The sequence below is a fragment of the Cyprinus carpio genome, chromosome B12 (genome assembly GCF_018340385.1).
Source record: "Cyprinus carpio isolate SPL01 chromosome B12, ASM1834038v1, whole genome shotgun sequence".
NCBI lineage: Eukaryota > Metazoa > Chordata > Actinopteri > Cypriniformes > Cyprinidae > Cyprinus > Cyprinus carpio.
This window is the reverse complement of record NC_056608.1, coordinates 10,751,965-10,771,893: the sequence shown is the minus strand read 5'-3', so window position 1 is coordinate 10,771,893 and position 19,929 is coordinate 10,751,965. Positions and strand designations below refer to the sequence as shown.

At 38.3% G+C, this 19,929-nt stretch overlaps 1 protein-coding gene across 1 annotated transcript in view; it reads right to left on the bottom strand.

Moving 5' to 3' along the window:
• LOC109061734 (transformation/transcription domain-associated protein) overlaps positions 1-19,929 on the bottom strand; it is an 81,273-nt gene that overhangs the window by 44,020 nt on the left and 17,324 nt on the right. The window contains exons 23-44 of the mRNA XM_042735307.1: positions 19,693-19,892; positions 18,328-18,545; positions 18,024-18,221; positions 17,678-17,938; positions 16,874-17,035; positions 16,672-16,768; positions 15,769-15,903; positions 15,216-15,349; positions 14,461-14,529; positions 12,958-12,978; positions 12,500-12,619; positions 11,824-11,943; positions 11,531-11,695; positions 11,244-11,425; positions 10,496-10,694; positions 6,165-6,293; positions 5,516-5,782; positions 3,531-3,737; positions 3,201-3,359; positions 2,938-3,072; positions 2,695-2,805; positions 2,405-2,551 (exon numbers count right to left, since the gene is read on the bottom strand). Of these exons, the coding sequence (XP_042591241.1) occupies positions 2,405-2,551; positions 2,695-2,805; positions 2,938-3,072; positions 3,201-3,359; positions 3,531-3,737; positions 5,516-5,782; positions 6,165-6,293; positions 10,496-10,694; positions 11,244-11,425; positions 11,531-11,695; positions 11,824-11,943; positions 12,500-12,619; positions 12,958-12,978; positions 14,461-14,529; positions 15,216-15,349; positions 15,769-15,903; positions 16,672-16,768; positions 16,874-17,035; positions 17,678-17,938; positions 18,024-18,221; positions 18,328-18,545; positions 19,693-19,892 (3,436 nt within the window). The remainder of the gene's footprint in view (positions 1-2,404; positions 2,552-2,694; positions 2,806-2,937; positions 3,073-3,200; positions 3,360-3,530; positions 3,738-5,515; positions 5,783-6,164; positions 6,294-10,495; positions 10,695-11,243; positions 11,426-11,530; positions 11,696-11,823; positions 11,944-12,499; positions 12,620-12,957; positions 12,979-14,460; positions 14,530-15,215; positions 15,350-15,768; positions 15,904-16,671; positions 16,769-16,873; positions 17,036-17,677; positions 17,939-18,023; positions 18,222-18,327; positions 18,546-19,692; positions 19,893-19,929) is intronic.

The window sequence follows — 19,929 nt, the reverse complement described above, 5'->3', positions numbered from 1 at the left end:
TTCTCCATATGTACACATCATCGTAGGGAAAAAGTCTCGGCCATTTGTGACTATCTCTGCCCTATTAGACAGCCCAGAGTGAGATGCAGCAGTCCGCCATTACTGTTTTCTTCCAGTTGCTGCTTATCAGCACCAAAGAGGCATTAGTAGTGTTGTGTTTTGGGATGCACGAATGAACATAGGAGTCTCCATAGACTCCCTCCATCTGAGCTGCTGAGGACACTGTGGTTAATTTTCTTTTTCAAAGGAAATGTCCTGAAAAAAAAAATTCTGTAAATTCTTATGTGATTGTGCCAATCATTTTATGTCTAACTGCCTCACAAATGAAGTTCATTTCAACACTGGAATTTCGCAAAAATTGATTCTGAAAGAGGGATCAATACCAATGCATCATGCGTGATCATATTTTGTTTTCCAACTTGCTGTTCTGGTGAGTTTTAAGGTGAGTTTTGGCTCATATCCTAAAAGTGGAAACTTTTAACAAGCTATAAAAAAAAATTATCTGTGTGGTATTATGAGCTAAAACTTCACATACATACTATGGGGACATCTGAGACTTATTTTACATCTTGTAAAAAGGGCCATAGAATGTCATAAAAGAAATCATTACGTCACTTTTGATCAATTTGTTGCATTCATGCTAAAAAAAAAAATTAATTAAAAACATCCTGACCCCAAACTTTTGAACGGTAGTGTTTTTTTATTTTTTATTTAAATTTAACAAAAAATGGTAGTGTTTTTTTTTTTTTTTTTTTTTTTGAGTACCTCGAGCACTGTTTACTTCATTTGTATGTTTGATTTATTGTTTTTGATTAACCAACTGTTTACTTGATTGATTACCTGAAGCAATGCTTACATAATTTTACTAAACACTTTTAAATAAAGCATAAAAAAAAATAACATACCCCCATCATCATGCCCTTAAATCAATTACAATTACACATAACTATACCACAAAAACCCCTCATGCCACTGCAGCCTGTCCTTTAATCACTGACAAGCCGACACAATGAGATGATAAAAGCCCCTTGGATTTGCAGCACTGGCCATTAGTTTGTATAAGAGAGCTGAAAAGAGCACCTCACTTCCTCAACAGGGCTCTGGGGCACAGAATATGAGTGACCTGTTTGTCAAACCCATGTTGAAAATAAAGATGTAAGATATGGTAGAATGGTAATCGTCAGCTTTTCTGGCTGTTTGAAAAGAGGGCACAAGAGAGACCGCATGTGTCATATGTACAGAACATCAATTTTTCCAAAGCATTAATTGCTCTGTATACTTCCTAGGAGGACAAGAAAGCATGATCTAAACTTTGGATGAGCAAAGGACAAATTAAAAGTCCTTTGTCAAAGTCTCCAAGGTACAGACAGCCTCCTCTCTGCCATATCAGAGCATTTCAATCACAGGGCTACATGAGCAGAGGGAGCTGCATAACTGTCAGGCCCTGAAAAGAATCGATAGAGTGGTGTGTCCGAACGACAGGAAGCCCATTGCCTGATAACAGGTGGAATGAGAGAGGAAGTGAGAGAGCGATGGGAGGTTGCAGTGATTATAGTGCAGGTGGAGGACGCTCACTAACTGAGAGCTGTTCTCTCAGATGACAGCTGAGTTAGTCACACCACTGAACTCCAAAGAAAGAAAAATCATTCATAAGAGTCAGGATATCGATTTGGCTGGAATAAAAACTACTTGGAAAGGCATTGGAAATAATGAAGAGGGAAATGAGATGAACAGGATATGGCGATCTTCTCCAAGATCTTCAATAACGGTTTAATCTGAATGAACGGTTGTTAATGTGTTTGTTCAGAATCACACAAACATCTGCATGTCGTTAATTTTTTCCATTGCACTGTGAAAAAAAACTAGCTAACCAATTCTTGCTGTTCGTCACATGGCCAGAGACACTGCTGTTACATAAAATAACATCTTGGTAGCGCTCACAAAGTAGTTTATTTAGATTGAGTGAATAGCAGAGGAAGAAACCCAGAACTGGCTCTCTTGTTTCTGCACACTTTTATTTGGTGTTATTAGATTAACACCATAGCGAACACAAAAATCTAAACTGCTGTTTGAAAACATGCAAACACTGTTCGTCTTCCTGTCTTCTCTGTGACAAATGAGTGTCAAAAACAGAAATTAATGAAACACTTTGTGTCACAGAGTAACCAGCGTATTTCTGCTTTTCTAAAAGCACCACCTACTGTCAGAGAGTGAATCTGCTGTTTTTTTTTTCACATTAGTCTAGATATTTCTTCATTTACTTTTGATAAAGAACCAAGAACTCACAAATCTCATATCCAGCCTCAAATTGATATAATTTATTATACGATAGAAACGTCTGCTAAATGATTAAATATAAATGTAAATGAATAAAAGAAGTGTTCCCACAAGTGTTCAGACTTACCACAGTCATAAGGAGTTTGTCAAACCACTGCAGTTTAAGTTCGGCACGGGGCCACATGTCGGGTCTGAGGGCAGTCTTCATGAGGTTCACACAGCGACGGGACAGCAGTTCACCAGGGGAGCCTGCCACATTAGTGCTATCATTTACCTGCAGACACAGAGTTGGATTTAGCTTGTGTAAGTATTAGTAGACACTCCGGTAAGATTCACTAAGCAGGTATGAGAATGTTTGCTTGTTTGTTTGTGTTTAACGCCATGCCAGCTTCTGTGGCTACTTTCATGGGCAACTACCTGGCAGGCAATGCGGATGAGGAAGTTGACCACAGTATCTATGTGCTGTTTCTCCACAGGTTTGTTAAGTAGAGCCTCTGTGCCTGGCATCGACTGACTGCGGCCAAAGACCTGCACATACAAACACAAACACAATACAGCCAATGTACTCAAACATGGCACAGTCCATCAGGATACAGAGCGTGAGAGACTGATTACAGTGGTCACACTCAGGCTGCGGCGAGCCGTTTAAGGTTTCCTCACCGTGCCAACAGCACCAGCTGCAGTGCGAAATCTCTTTACATCTTGTGCCGAGTCAATGGACATTCCTCTCTTCATAGCACCAGAGGCTCCACTCGTACCCTCACCCACACTTCCTGGATCAGCTTCCGATTCAGGCTGAGGAAAGTGAAAATTCATACACAATTAATTGCCAGGAATGTACAATAAATTTTAATTGCATGAAAAAAAAAAAATCACAGAAGACCTAAAAACTGATTTTGCCATCTTAACTCCTGCTAACAAACCTGTTGGTCTTTGATTCTCTGGAGCTCCCATTTGATGACCACCTCGGCTAAGTCCACTGCCAACTTCCTCTGCTCGATAGTCACACTAGGGGTGAAGCCCAATCGCTGCATAGCACTGATCATGTGCTGAACCAGGTGATGTCTCACTGGGTAATATACCTGTAGGCAGAGAAACATACACTCAAGCAAACTCTACAAAAAACTAAATGTTATATGACCTACTAAATAAACTAATACCTAAGGCTGTGCAATAAAAAAATAAATAATGTGAATACTGTATTATTAAATTATCTGCAGCATAACTAGTGAGAGTTAGGTGATTTTACTTACTCTGAAGTGCTGTACAATGAGGTGAAGTATGTGGACAAGCTGAGGAACTGTATGGCCTTCCTCCACAATAATCTTGCGGGTCCAGTGTGTGAGCATCTGATGACCGTCCTCCATCCGAGCAGGTACTGCAGGTGTGAGAATTGCCATGGCTTGCCGAACAATGGCACGTGCTTCCATAGTATGAGCCTTTAGCAGACTGTGGAAAACCTGCAGAGAACCAATACAGACACTTTTAACAGCATTTCACAGAAGGAAGAAGTTGAATATTGAAATGAGTTCCAAAAGACTAAATTTTGAATAGCAAAAGCTCAAATCTATTTTTTTTAAATGTTGAGGTAAGTGAAGTATTTGGGTTTGAGAAATTGTATCTGCCAAAGAGCTGATATGTCATGTTATTTCATTAATTAAAAAGAAAAAGCCACTAAAGATTTGGTCTGTTGAATACATTTTAATTCCATCATGGCCCAAGCCAAAAAAATTTAGAAAAAAAAAGCAGAAAATGAATCCCCTAAATGTAGTCTTTTAAATCACAGCAATATATAGGCTCTAATGATTTTTAAATGGCTTAGATAAAATTAGAAAATAGAAAAAAAAATATTGTATTACTTTACCAGTGTAATATTGATTTGATTTTTTAAAGAAATTAATACTTTTATTCAGCAAGGCTGCATTCAGTTTTTCAAACTGATATATGCAGAGACATAATTTCTAAATTAGAGAAATATATAAAGCGTTCTATTACAAATCAATTATGTTCTTTTAAACTTGCTATTCAAAGAATTCTGAAAACAAGTATAAAGATTCCCAAAAAAATATTATCTAGCCAAACTTTTTTCAACATAAGTAATAATAAGAACCATTATTAATTGAGCACCAATAATAATTAACAGTAACTGAGAACAAAAACAGCATATTACAATTAGTGGTCGACCGATATATCGCCAAGGCCGATAAGCTTTTCTGCTTGGCCAATGTGTTCGAGGCGGACTTTTATTTTGACGGCGCTGAGAATGGCAGCGCCTGAGCACACAGTGCTCATGTTCTACCCCTTGTTTACTGTCATTGTTAACAATTCTGTCTAATACGGATAGAAGTCGGTCTAATAATCAGATAGAACGGTTGAACAAAGGAATTAATGTATACAGAAAGTATTACAACGATTGTTTTTATATTATTAGTAATAGGCAAACATAATAATGCTTTCTCGTTTGCAGTCAGCATTCAGTAAATACGCATTTATATCATTTAAACAACTCTTTGAATGACTAATGAACATTTAATTTCACAAACCTCGCAAACTTAGTCTAATTCAGCTGTGAGATCTGGTGAAGTGTGCTTTATTATCCAGCATGACCGCGTGTTCTCTGTGTGACGGTCGGTCCGTGTGAATTGAATGCTTTAAACTTTAAACTCGTGATTTCAAATTATACTGTGCTTTATGCATTTGCCCACTGTCATATTCATGTCATTTTTACTGTGTGCTGTATGTAAAATGAGTGTTACCCTGGTTTTATTTGAAAAATATGATTCCCAATGCACACAAACTTCCCAGAATACTGAATGCCCTGTTAGTTACAGTGTTTACTTCCTTTAATTATATTTTTATTAAATATTTATCTATTTGTGAAAAATACTTTGTCATCTAAAGTATGTTTATTTTATACATTTATTTTTTAATCCATTGTCAAATGATTTCAAATTTCTTAAATAATATAATTTTTTTTTTTATATATATCGGCTTTATATCAGCAATCGGGCCCCCCTGCTTTCCAAGATATCGCCAGTCAAAAAAACAATATCGGTCGACCATTAATTACAATGATTCCTTTGTAATCATGTGACACTGAAGACTGAAGTAATGGCTGCTGAAAATTTTGCCTTAACAGGAATAAAAATTTTAAATATTTAAATTGTTGTCCAAACAAAATCGGGAAAAAAATTATTTCATAGTATTCTTGGAAACTGAAATTTTGGTGCATGCCTACCTGTAACACAATCTTTTTGTGAATGGCGAACTTGGCGATAATGTGAGCCAGCAAGAGGTGGCCGCTGTATTTGCAGGCCGGATCCACGCAGGTTTTGGGGAGCAGGCAAGGCCATGCGAAGGTCATGAGACGCCTCAGCTTGCTGTTCCTGCTCTTGTTGTTGTCATGGATGTGATGAGGAGCATGCTCTACCAGCAGAGTTGAGAACTGAAGCAAGTAGATCCTCAATGAGTCGGCCAGATCTGCCTGCTTCTCAGGATCAAGAACCTATAATAACGGGAAAAATGTGTTACAAGACACTAAACGATGCATTCTTTTTAGGGGTGTGAGGCATATAGCAGACTTAAAAGTCTGTTTAAATTTGAACAGCTTCCTTTCCTGCTGGAGGTGTTGAAAACAAACCTGGGGAACAAACGGGCTGTTTGGTTTGCTCTTTGCTATGATTACCAGCAGGGGAGAGACAATCAATTTAAGCGTGAAATAAATGAAGGCTATTAACCTTCATTGATTGGAAAACAAACACTATGACCTTTATTGTGGCCTTGACATTTCTGCTGGTGAAATAACAGCCAGAGGTCATCCTAGATAAACTGGTGACTCGATAAAAGACAGTGAAAGCATTGCTTAAGGTGCTGCTGGAGAGGGTAACCTTGGTGATGAAGACACTAGTGATGCTCTCAGGGTTGTCCCCCTCTGGATTGGGCGGCCCCAATAGTTGCTCGCCTTCTCCTTTCTCAAAGCTATATAGGAAGGCTGGGTTCAGGATGTGCTGCAACACCTGGAAAGTGGACACAAATAACATGTAAGTTACATTTATGTATTATGTTTACTTGTGAAGGCACCACAAATCATATTGCACTACTTGCTTCTTAACCTTAAACACCTTTTTTGCATAATATCATGCACAGTTATTATGTAAAGTACTTGTATAGTCTGTCTTAGGTTATGTGTATGTATAGTCAACTATTTATAGTATATGTATAGTTAAATTACCGCTTCAGAAAGTTATCTATGAAGGTTTAAAAACTGTTCTTACATCTTGTGTTGAACATTTATATTTATTTATGTAGCACCGTGGTCCTGCCCACCGTGGAGACACGACATTCCGTTCCACACATGTAGTGGAATGACAATAAAGCTCGACTTGACTGAACTAGAAAGGTGTCTGGGAAGCATTACAATTCTTTGAGAAAAATTATTTTGTTGCCTGTTGTTCATCCCATAGGTCTTGGACTCCAAACTTGACATCATGGCATAGATATATGATGTTGTTATAGCTTATATAAATAAACTGTATAAAATTAAATGACAAAAATGTAATTGTTTATTATCATCATCATCATCACTAATAATTATAATAATAGAAAGACATCTCAGAATAGCTGCCCCCTATGATGGGTAACCTGCTTCATGTATAACAAGAACTAATGGCCACTGGAGTCTTCACGTGAGTGTATATTTAATCATATGCCAACAATTCTGCTTAATGCTCGGTGTTAACTTTAATGGAAAAGGTTCATGGTGAGTGAATCTTTATAGTTTTTAGGCATGTTGTAATTTGCTTAAATGATCAAAACCATGGCTGCTTTGGCAGCGCTGTCATAGATAGAACCATTAAAAAGTGTGATGATGACAGAACAGAGAGAAAAGCACAACGTAGCACCTCAGATTTGGTTAATTTGTAAGTTAGCTGATATTAATCACCCTGAACATCATTATATTACTTTCACTGACAAGTTGTGGCCATGTTTTTAGATGCTCAAAACCCCTAATTCCTTCAAGCCCTGACTTCCCATACATTAACTCTTATGTGTTACATGATTAGCAACTTTTAACACTAATGGCTTTGTTTCTGCTCTACATTATTAATTTGAAAGAAATATCAGAGATTAACTAGTATGTCATCCACGTACCACTTGGTAATTTAAGATACTGGATAATACTAATACTAGCTTTGTACAAGACAATAGTTTGTCTAGTCAGACACAATGGTTGTGTTGTTTGCTAGCTGAAGTGTGCATCAGCATGTGGATTTATTTAAACATGGGGGCCATGGGGCTGCAGGTGTTCCTTCATTATCCCTCGTCCTAATGAGCCCCTCTACCGTTCGCATGAGTGATGGATCACAACAAATACTTTTCTACACGATCCATCACAGCCCAAACCGCTGCGGCTCCAGCTGCCTGAAAACATCACCTTAAACGTGTATTCTGTTAAGAATGCGCAGCTGCTGAGCTCTCCTAGGGAATGTTTGGGATGCAACGTCTGTTTGGCTGTGAAGGGTGATTTAGCAGCGCAAGAGCAGCCTCAGCCATCAAAGCTGTGAAGACTACCTGCCGATACATGGCTACCGTTTCTCAATGTCTTCGTAGGGGGTGGCAATTTGAGGAGTACCTCCAGTTCATTTTAATAAACTGGGATTTGATCTCTTATTCAAACTTGATGGAATTATTTCACATGAATACAAATGAAGCGGGAACAGGGTAAAGAAAACAAATCAACAGTAAATTAACTAACATAACAAAAACATAAAAAACGTAAACATTACATTATTTTAATAATACACCAATTATTGGAAAGGAAAGTTTATGGAAATTTACCTGAAATTTTCCACCCCTTTGCAATCCTAATTGGGAATAAGAAACACAGCCTTGAATATCCCAATTGACCTGTTTAATTCCCTGAAAACTGCAGTTGTTAAGCCCCCCCTGAAAAAGATGGTGATAACACCATTTTGAGCAATTATAGACCAATATCAATTCTTCCTTTTATAGGCAAAATTATAGAAAAGGTAGTTTTTAAATCAGCTGAACAAATACTTAAACTCAAATGGATACCTGGACAATGTTCAATCTGTTTTCCAAACACATCACAGCAAAGAGACAGCGCTCATTAAGATAATAAATGATATTCGCTTAAATTCTGATTCTGGCAAAATATCAGTGTCGGTATTACTAGATCTCAGTGCTGTGTTTGACACTGTTGATCATAACATACTACTAAAGAGACCGGAAAACTGGGTCGCGCTTTCTGGAATGGTACTCAAATGGTTCAAATTATACTTAGAAGGGAGAGGTTATTATGTGAGTATAGGAGAGCATAAGTCTAAGTAGACGTCCATGACATGTGTAGTCCCACAAGGCTCAATTCTTGCACCGCTCTTATTTAGCCTGTATATGCTCGCACTAAGTCAAATAATGAGAAAGAACCAAATTGCCTATCACAGCTATGCTGATGATACCCAGATTTACCTAGCATTATCTCCAAATGACTACAGCCCCACTGACTCCCTCTGTCAATGTAATGATGAAATTAATAGTTGGATGTGCCAGAACTTTCTTCAGTTAAACAAGGAAAAAAACTGAAGTCATTGCATTTGGAAACAAAGATGAAGTTTTCAAGGTAAATGCAAACCTTGACTCTAGGGGTCTAACAACTAAAAATCAAGTCAGGAATCTTGGTGTGATTCTGGAGACAGACCTTAGTTTCAGTAGTCATGTCAAAGCAGTAACTAAATCAGCATATTATCATCTAAAAAACATTGCAAGAAATAGATGTTTTGTTTCCAGCCAAGACTTGGAGAAACTTGTTCATGCCTTTATCACCAGCAGGGTGGACTATTGTAATGGTCTCTTCACCAGCCTTCCCAAAAAGACCATTAGACAGCTGCAGCTCATCTAGAACGCTGCTGCCAGAATTCTGACCAGAACCAGAAAATCTGAGCATATCACACCAGTCCTCAGGTCCTTACACCGGCTTCCAGTTATATTTAGGATTGATTTTAAAGTACTTTTACTCGTTTATAAATCACTCAATGACCTAGGATCGAAATACATTGCTGATATGCTCACTGAATATAAACCTAACAGACCATTCAGATCAGTAGGATCGAGTCAGTTCGAAATACCAAGGATTCACATAAAACAAGGGAAGTCCGCTTTTAGTTATGCCACCACCCGCAGTTGGAATCAGCTTCCAGAAGAGACATTAGCCAGTTTTAAATCTAGACTCAAAACTCATTTAATTAAATTTAAAAGTTTTTAAATTCCTTGTTTTACTTTTCACTGTATTTTACGTAAAATCATTTTCTATTTTTAACTGTTTTAAATTCATTTTAAATCAATGTTTAATTAATTTTCAAAGTTTTTAAATTCCTTGTTTTACTTTTGTGATTTTTTTTTCCATGATTATTTTACTTTATTTAATGTAAAGCACTTTGAATTACCATTGTGTATGAAATGTGCTATATAAATAAACTTGCCTTGCCTTGCCTTACCAGTGGGTCCATGTATTCCAGGTAGTGCTTACCCACTATAAACACCCATTTACAGGTGTTTGTTCAAAAGAATCAACAAAGAAGGGAACATTGCCAAAAATGCAACATTAATCTATGTGATATGTTATCATTTAAACCAACTGCACATTTTTTTTTTCATTTTGCCTCAGTGACAGTGAAAATGTCACCCAAAAGAACTAATCTAAACTACTGATGCATTCGAGCTAGCAGAAAACATTCTTTGTGTTGAGCCCTGCTAAATCATCTAAGTTACCCATCTTCTTCTCCAGGGCTGATTAAAGGCAAAGCCTCAACGTATGAGCAATGGCTATTAGAGTAATCTGCAGATAAATATTCATTAGCTTCTTCAAAGACTTCGGTTGACTGTGAAGACGTGCTTTTGAGAACCAAGTGCGTCATGCACGACCAGTCCTTGTCGCCCTCCCCTCCTGAGCATACATATTCAGCAGGGGCTGGTTGTTAGCCGCATTAGATGGTCAGTGTTAAGAGAGCGTGATGCCGGCCACTCTCAACAGAAATGTGGAATTTATTATGCTGACCATGGAGGCCCATTTCATGGCATCAGTTACACTCGTGGTAGCTCTTAATCAAAAATGAGCGGTCACCACAAAGGCAAAATCCATGGGAGTTTCTTCTTAACATGTTAATACTCATACACAGATGTACAAATTGTATAACCTCACCTTTGCCTTGAGCTCATCATTGAAGTGTGGGTCATTGAACTCCACAAAGCGGAAGAAGAGCGCTCGTTTGTGTGTGATGCTGTAGTTCTTTGGTATCTCCTCCTCCATGTATTCCTTCAGAAAGGTCATGTTGCACAGGAAGCGACCAGTGAAGGCTCTCAGAAGCTGAAAGAGTAGCTCAATCTCAGAGTAGTTGCGTCTGAAAGAAAATTCAGTGAAAAACACTCAAGGTAAAAACATTACCATTTTCCAAGCTATTTACAACATTTAAAGTGCCCCTATTATGGATTTTTGAAATGAGTCATTTTTAAAACGAATACCAAGACCGTGTTGGTCTTGTCGCATTGGTCTGAATGAAAATGCAAATTCGTTCTTTGCCATTATGAGCGATAAAAATAGCGGTTTCCCTGGTAACGCTGTACAAAAAGCAGCACTGCACTCACAAACACTGCTTTATCAGAAATTACAGACAAGATGAAATGAAAATAAGACGAACCGGACCAATCCCCGCAGATTATCATTATGCAAAGGAGGGGTTTGGAAAAATGAATCGTTTGGGAGTCGTTGAGCAAGTGAGGTACAAATAATTGCATATTATAAGACAATGAAAGTGTTTTTTAACTTTGCATGCATGTCAAATATTGTTGGGGACTTCTAAAACCAAAATATGAACCTTTTATTACCCATAATAGGGGCACTTTAACTTGTGAATTGTTTAATGTCTGACCATCAAACAGAAAACACTTACTTGCAGTAGCTAAGCAGACAGTATGCTAGTAGTTTGGGCTCTTTCCAGTTGGTTGCAGCCATGTTGTCTTTGCGATGGCGTTCCTGGAAAGCCTCGCTGACCCACACGCGCCTGAGCTGACTCACTAAAGAGTGCTGACCCGCCAACCAGCCTTCATCATTTTTCACAATGATGCTTATGATCTGAGGGAGTTTATTAATGCTCATTAATAGTCAGGCTCTACAAACAAGCACATAATACAAAAAATCAAACCGTAAATGGTGCAGTTAAGAGAGTGTTTGGACCACCTTGATGGACTGGAACTGCAGATCAAGGCGGGCAGTGCTGGTGGAAGGAGACCCAGGTCTCACAGTTGTTGCAGACCCAGCTGGAACCAACAGAGGGACAAATCGATTTGGGTTAGAGGCTAAGACATCTCGAAGTGGCTTGGCATCTTTGTGCTTAAGGAAACTCTGCAAATGAGAAAAATAAAAAAAGGTTGAAGAAAAAAGCAACATTCATAAGATATAATGGCAAGGAATTTTTAAACAAAGACACAATACAGCATGAGGTATGGACAAGAATGAAAAAACAAACAAACCATGAACATGCGACTCCACTGTGGGTCATTGAGAGTGGCCTCCATCATGAAAAGCTCCACCGTTTGAGATGGATGACGCGTCAGGAACTTGATCAGTGGCTCTCTAAAGGGACTGCCAGCCTGTGGAGTAACAACATGCAAACTGTATAAAACCACAATATTCCAATACTAAAAAATTAAACTAAACATTAACACACATAAAAAATTAACTGATTCCTGTGCAAAGTCAAATTTTGAGCAGCCATTACTCAAGTCTTCAATGTCACATGATCCTTCAGAAATCATTTGCTAATTTGCTGATTTGGTTCTCAACAAACAATCTGTATTATTGTCAATGTTGAAAACATTTTTCAAACAAGCGTCTTTTTGATCATTTAATGCATGCTTGCTGAATAAAAGTTCGCAAAAATATATAGTGATCCCAATCTTTTTAACAGTAGTTTTTCTGTGTGTGTGTGTGTAATATATATATGTGTGTGTGTGTGTGTGTGTGTGTGTGTGTATGGTCTAATTTGTGTAATATAAATGTGTGTGTGTGTGTGTATGGTCTAATTTACAAATCTGCCAAATTAGTGTTATTATCTTGATTTCAATGCGGACTGAAATAAATACTAATAGGTATTTATATTCAATTTCATTTGACACCTCTATGTTTTTTTGCATGCCAATCTTGTACCTCTATGAGCATCGCCCTCTCCGTTTTCATGACCACTTCCAGCAGAGGTTTCACCAGTGTCTGTGGAGCAGCTGGTATCAGGTGGAAGAGATTTATAATGGCTGAACAGATCGTCATTTCCTGCAGAAGTGCATGAAGGAATGCATCACAGTGACTGTTAGTGAAAACCAGTTGTGAAAAAGTGTACCTCCTGTAATATATAATCAACAGTGACAATTTGAGGAACATCTGTGGAAATTGGGAAAGTCAGAGTGGCAGGTTGGTTCTTGAAAACATCATAGATCCGCGGGACATCATTTGGTTGCAGGATTGAGAGGGACCACCTCAGAAATGTGAAACTTAGATGTCAAACACAACACCACAGACACAGAGATACGGTTACAAACACTAGCACAGAGTAACCACGAGCACAATGAGAGCGGAGCCAGTGAAGACCCCACAGCAGGCCGCCATCTCACCTCTACACCCTCCATGGCAGGCTGCGCCAGAACAGGAGACAACAAATAATCAGCAAAGCAGTGAGGGTAATGACTGCTGTATGGATTGAGGAGATGGGTTCATGTGAAAGGCGGTGCATGTGTTATTCTGTGCAAAGCAATCTTTCTTCTAGGTTGCGCACTTGTTGCAAAGGCCAAAAATGTGAGGTAAAAAAAAAGCTTTTTTGAATTGAAATTGGCAGCATTTCAGCAATACTGAATACACAATACTTATTAATTAGTATTAGGATTTAGTAATTAGGATTTTAGTATTAGTAATTAGGACATACAAAAATATGGCCGTTAGGACCATAGCGCTAAATGACGCATAACTTCAAAACCGTGATTGTTACTAAACATTTAAATGCAATATTTTAATAATTATCTTGACAAACAAGTAATGCACACAATTTAATAATGTTCAAAGGTAACCTAAATAATCAGAGCATTTTAATGAGAATGAGTACAGTATTTGGCCCGATAATTATGCCAGTATCAATAACAGTGCATCCCTAACTACATCAAAACTTGCATTAATTTTAATAATTAAATTAACATTACATCAAATGTCATACATATCACAAATCCAACATTTTAGTATTCCTAAAAGCATATATTTGTAAGATTTGTTTTTCCAGGGGTAAAACATGAACATAACTAATTTTTGTGATAAATCTGAAAAAAAAAAAATCCCTTTGCACAGAATGGCACAGAAAACAAGGCACAGTCTTCATAATCGCTGACTGCATCTTTTGCACTATATTTGGGACACTGTCAAGATATTTTTACACTGAGAAAACATTGAAATTCAAGCACTGAAGAACAAACCCAGTACAGAAGCAGCACCCCAGCATGGGATTATCTGAGTATATGCTTTCATAAGGATAAATCTGTACGCTCTCCCTGAACTGACCTTCTTTTTCTCTGTATGACTAAACTAATCTTCTGGAACTAGTATTCTGAATGCCCCCCACCCTTCCAACCCTGAACCCGACTGACCCCACCTCATTGTCATGTATGGCTGGTCATTCTGTCATTGTTGTAAGAATATTAAGAACTGCAGGAACAGAGGGCCAATTTGCATGTAATTATAATACATTTTAGAGAAAGGCAGGGCGTGAACAAGACAGAAAGAATGGCAGCTCGTTTTGAAACGTGGAAACGGAATGGCTTTCTCCACTTCTCACCTCTTCTTACTCTACAAGGTTATCTGTCCAACAAGATAACAAGGATCCAGAACTCTGAGGCTCGTTACTTAGGCGGACTGGGGGTGGATGGCGCCTAATTAATCATTGATTGTAATATGGCCACTCACAGAGTCTGAGTGGGGCGATCTGGGCTGGAGGAGGGAGTCCAGTCCAGAGAGCTCATCTCAGCTCTCTGTATCTACAGACCCCTTCCGCACATTGATATATAACGAGGCTGCCGCCCTTGTGAAGTACAACAAATAATTCAACAGAGATATTAAAACAAGCTTATACTCACACTGCCATCACTACGCTGGCCTCCTTTATGTGTGATCACCACCACCTCCATCCATTTACGCAGATGTTGCTGCAAGAGCAGAAGAAACATTGAGTCTGTGCTCATGGTCACATGGTCATATATATCTATATATATATATATATATATATATATATATATATATATATATATATATATATATATATATATATATATATATATATATAACAAAAGTGATAAATATATTTACAATGTTACAAAAGATTTCCATTTCAGATAAATTCTATTCTTTTGAACTTTCTATTCATCAAAAAAACCTGTTTTCAACATAATAATAAAAATTAATGTTTTTGAGCAGCAAATATGAACATAAGAATGATTTCTGAAGGACTGGATTAATGAAGCTAAAAATTCAGCTTTGAAATCACAGGAATAAATTACATTTTAAAATATAATCAAATAGAAAACAGTTATTTTAAATAGTCAAAAATATTTCTTTTTTTTCCTGTACTTTGGATCAAATAAATGAAGACTAGGTGAGCAAAAGAGACTTAAAAAAAAAACACATTAAATATCTTACTGTTCAACAATGTTTGACTGGTAGTGTATACATAAAATAAAATAGTTTTTTTCTCCATTTAATTTTATTAAACTTAAATACATAGCAGCCATTAATCCAGTCTTCTGTGTTTACATCATTCTTCAGAAATCTAATAATCTGATTTGGTGTTTAATTAAGAAAAACATTCTTATTATCAATGGTGACTTGTCCTTACCATCATTTGGTCACAGAATTTGTCATTGAAGGAGTTGGGGAAGAGACGAGTGACAGATGTCAGTCTGTTGACCACATTGAGTGTCAGACTGCGATAGTCTCCGAGCATCATCAGCAGGGGCCGCATGTGAGTATAAACCCAAACACACACAGACAGAGACACAGGCAGACACACACAAACACACACAAACACAAAAACACACTCAGACTTCAAAGCATATATATAGCCATTAAACAGCCCATGAGAGCTTAATAGAGCTTTTACATGCCCTACAAGGAAGACTACAAGATAATAGCATCTTAAAACCCTGTTTTTCGCTACTGTCCTGTCAATTCACAGGAGCAGAAAAACTCTAAAACCAGTGCAAAAAGAAAGGCCACGCCAGCCTTCCGCAATGAGACGATGCATCACGGCCAAATTCATTTTCCTCTCAGCTTGTTTCACTCCATCCTGTATTGATCTTTTCAGGCAGGACTCATTAGAGGCAGCAGGGCAGAGGAAGAGTGTGCGGAAGAGACTGAGAGAAAGGAGAAAGGAAATGAGGCTTGTGGAGGAAGAGGGCTAACCTTTCTCATGCAGGCCTCTCCGGCCTCCTGGAGCTCACTGTTAGTGGAGTTGAGGGCCTTGAAGAGGGCAGCAATGATCTTCTCTCGGGATTGGGGAAGGTAGTTACAGGCCGCCAGGGCGTCTGAACAGACACACACGGAAGGGTAAAATAGAAAAATTATAAAGACGGACACATTTTTAATTTTCTTCCAGTTATGTGGCAGACACCAAAAACATTTACATTTATCAGTATGTGACAGTGTCAAACAACAGGTCACTGTTCTAAAACCTAGTGAGCTGCCTATGTAGGCAGCATGTTAAGGCATCCCAGGCACACTACAAACAGAAAAGTAAGAAGTATGATATTGTTGCATTCTAAGATATCAAACCTTGAAGGCAGCACTGAATATATCCTCAGCAGAAAATGCAATGTCCATTACAATATGAAGCAGTACAACTTTTTCATCAATAAGAATGTTTCTTGAGGACCAAATCAGCATATTAGTATAATTTCTGAAGGATCATGTGGAGTAATGTGCTGTAAGTTCAGCTTTGCCATCACAGGTAAAAAAAAAAATAAAAAATAGTTTTTACTGTATCTTTGAGTCAAATGAATGCAGCCTTGGTAAAGTTAAATCTAATTAAACAAGGAGTACTTTACCTTAGCACCATGCTAACAACAAATTTGCAATCAACTGTGTGTGGAGGTTTATTTGTATATATATAGAGCTGCTGCCTATGTAAATTCTTCCAAATCAATCACTTATCAGGATCCATTTCAGTTAGCATGCTGCCTTAGAAGAAAGGTACCTGCCTGTGTAGGCAAAAATCAGCCAGGCAGCTCACTAGATTTTAGAAGAGACCTATATATAGTTTCTTGTATATGTATGAATAAAAAAGTAGCACATACTGAGAGCAGCAATGCGCAGCGGCACCAGTGAAGGAAGGCTTTTATAACAGGGCAGCTTCATCAAAGCAGCATCCTCAGCTTCACACAGGTTCAGCAACTGTGTCAAATCAGAGATACCAGAGCTCAGAGAGGAAGCACACAGAGCATCAACACACTGGTGATTTCATATTACCAACTTATAAGCAGAACCTTTCATACTGACCTCTGTGTAAAAGACTTTGTGCTCCACCACATTGAGGTCCATGGTGAAGAGGCGGGGCTGTAGGGTGGTGCAAAAGGTGTTGCCCTCCATAAGGCCGATCTGAGCATTGGCGGGCTGATGTCGCAGAAGGTGTTTCTTTGGAGGAACCATGTCCTGCAGAACCTAGAGGAAAAAAGGAGAGTTTTAAACTTTCCCTGAATAGAGGAAGGAAGCTGACTGGCCTAATGTTCCTTCCTTGCAAGAGTTAACAATAAGAATTGTGTGATAGCCCTGGGCTCGTGTTGATAGAATTGATGGAACAGTCACTTGTCCAGTGTAGCATTATCTAAACTTACAAAATATAAGTGTGTTATATAACTGTGAAATATTGTGGCCATGAATTGTGCTGATTTAAGTCAACATAATATTAAACTGACAGATTATGTTTTGCAAAAAATGCTTGTCAAATTGGAGTGGTATATTCATTCTTGCAAAGCCTAGTTATTTAAATATAAAAATGTAAAACAAATGAAAATACTGATATTGCAAATAGTTTTTATAGTAGCAAAGAAAACTTAAAAATAAATATAAATGTAATATTAATTTTAAATAACTGTAATAAAATTTTAGTTGTAAATGGTTTCTTTATTAGAAAATAAAACATAAATGAAATATAATTAATAAAAAGTTCATTATAAATGTATCAATATAAATGTATTATTTTAAATAGTGGGGCCAGGAAAAATTTTGGGAGGGCAAAAGAAAGGAGTCAGCAAAGAAAGTCCTGCCACAGTCTTTATTATCGCATCAAAAAATACCACTCACTTCTTTATGAGGCTCCATAATGATGGTGACGCTCTTGCCTGTGACTTGGGCCAGCACCTGCAAGGAGTGCATGGCCTGCTTGCGGACAGTGGAATTGGGAGAGGTGACCTCCCGTACCAGGTCATGAGTCACCAGATGGAAAGATTTATCCTGGGCAGACAGAAGCTCCTCAGTCTTCTCCTCATCCTTCAGAGGAGTGGCACAGCGTATCAACAACTGTTCCAGCGTGGTCTTTGCCATTGCAACTGCGCCATTAGACACCTGTGAGAGCAATTATGGGATACACAAGTTCATGCAGGGAACCCAAACATCAATGATTTCTAATGACATTACAAAATGTTTCTACCTCTCCTGTGAGGTCCATCATTACGAACAGCAGAGCTTTGAGGAAAGTCAGCTGGTTTTGCAACACCCAGATCAGAGGAAGCCTCTCCATCAGGAACTTAATGGACACCACTCCACCCAGCTTAGCATACCAGGCCTGCTCATAGCAGCATGCGCATAGCCGCTCCACAATGTAGGAGAACAACGGCAGCTGGCACGCCTGAACATAGAACCAGATTAAATTTCAGAAGAAGACCTTTCACGTGGAATCTATTAATTAAAGAAAAAAAGTTTACAGGAAGACAAATTTCAAGAGAAGTCCTCACCCTTTCCTTGGAGCCCAGGATAATGCTGGCAACATCGAAGATGACAGCAAGTGCCACTTCCCCAATCTTGCACAGCTCCTTCTCCTCGTAGGCCATGCAGATGGCGATGGCGTCGATCAGCACGAGGGGGTCCATGCCTTTGGAGCCGTTCTCTTCACTGTGAAACATAGCCGTGCTGGGCTGGCTGCCTGACTGGTAGCATGGCAGCAAGAAGGGACCTAGGGCAGAATATTGAGTTATGTGATGATCTGAGTGCACTTTGGATGTTTTACACACACAGACAGAAGATAAAAACTTACATTGTTGCTGCTAAGCAATAACTCATGAAATTATTTTAAAATAGGATGTGCTAAAAGGCAAGCAATGGCTCTTGTTTTGTATGTCTCTGCTGCCAATAGAACGTTACTCTTAAATGGTGTTGGGACAATTAGGTATGTTTCACTAGCTAAAATAATTATAATTTTTTTTATGGTACAATAGTAATACTACTAAAAAAAAATAACCTTTTTATTTATTTATTTATTATTTCAATGAATATTGCATCCTTATGCAGACTCGAATGTAGAAGAAAGATTTCTAAGTCGTAGGTAAAGGAACGGACAGCTAAAGTCAATCCTCACATCCCCACATTATTTTCCCTACAACTGAGAAATCAGAAAATCAGTCCTGATTAAAATTTGTGGGGATAAGGACTTAATATTGGGACAGGTTGGACATTGAGTTCTGGTCCAGAAGGAATATTAATAACCATTTTGTATGATCAAAACGCCAAGCATTTCTTTCCACAAGGTCATAAATTATATTCATTCAAGAAAATGAGTGAAAAAAAAAAAATAACAGTAATGCAGTGGTTCTAGATATCTTACTAATATTAAATAACTACCAATCTTTGCACAATTAAAGGGTTAGTTCACCCACGCTGTGGTACTCTAGTGAACACTCATCAAAGAGTGACACGGAAGAGAAGAAATTGTTGAAAAAAGTGTTTCCTTTGCACATAATTTTTTTTTTCGTAGCTTCATAAAACTGCGGTTGAACCACTGATGCCACATGGACTATTTTATTAATGTCCTCACTACCTATCTGGGCCTTGAATGTGGTAGTTCCGTTGCTGTCTATACAGGGTCAAAAAGCTCTCGGATTTCATCAAAAATATCTTAATTTGTGTTCCGAAGATGAACGAAGGTCTTACGGATTTGGAACGACATGATGGTGAGCAATTAGTGACAGAATTTTTACTTTTGGGTGAACAATCCCTTTAACCTTAATCCCTCTCTAAACATTGCGTGGGTAAACACTTCAAGTCACGTTAAGACAGAACTTCAATACAGATGACATTAGCACAGAGGCAGAAAAATGCCTCACCACACTGCTGAGCCACTGCCACCATAGTGTAATGGCGGATCAAGCTGGCGACGAAAGGAAGAGCGCTGGGCCTGAGATCCTTGATGACCGCGGACATGAATGCCCCCGTCAGGGCCTGCTCGAACGTCCTGCGCGCCGGGGTGTCCTGGGCTTTGTACCGGTGGGAGATGATCACGTTAGGGATCCACTTCTCTGTGAAGCTGTTGAAAACCAGCAAAGGGATTTAGCTCATAATTC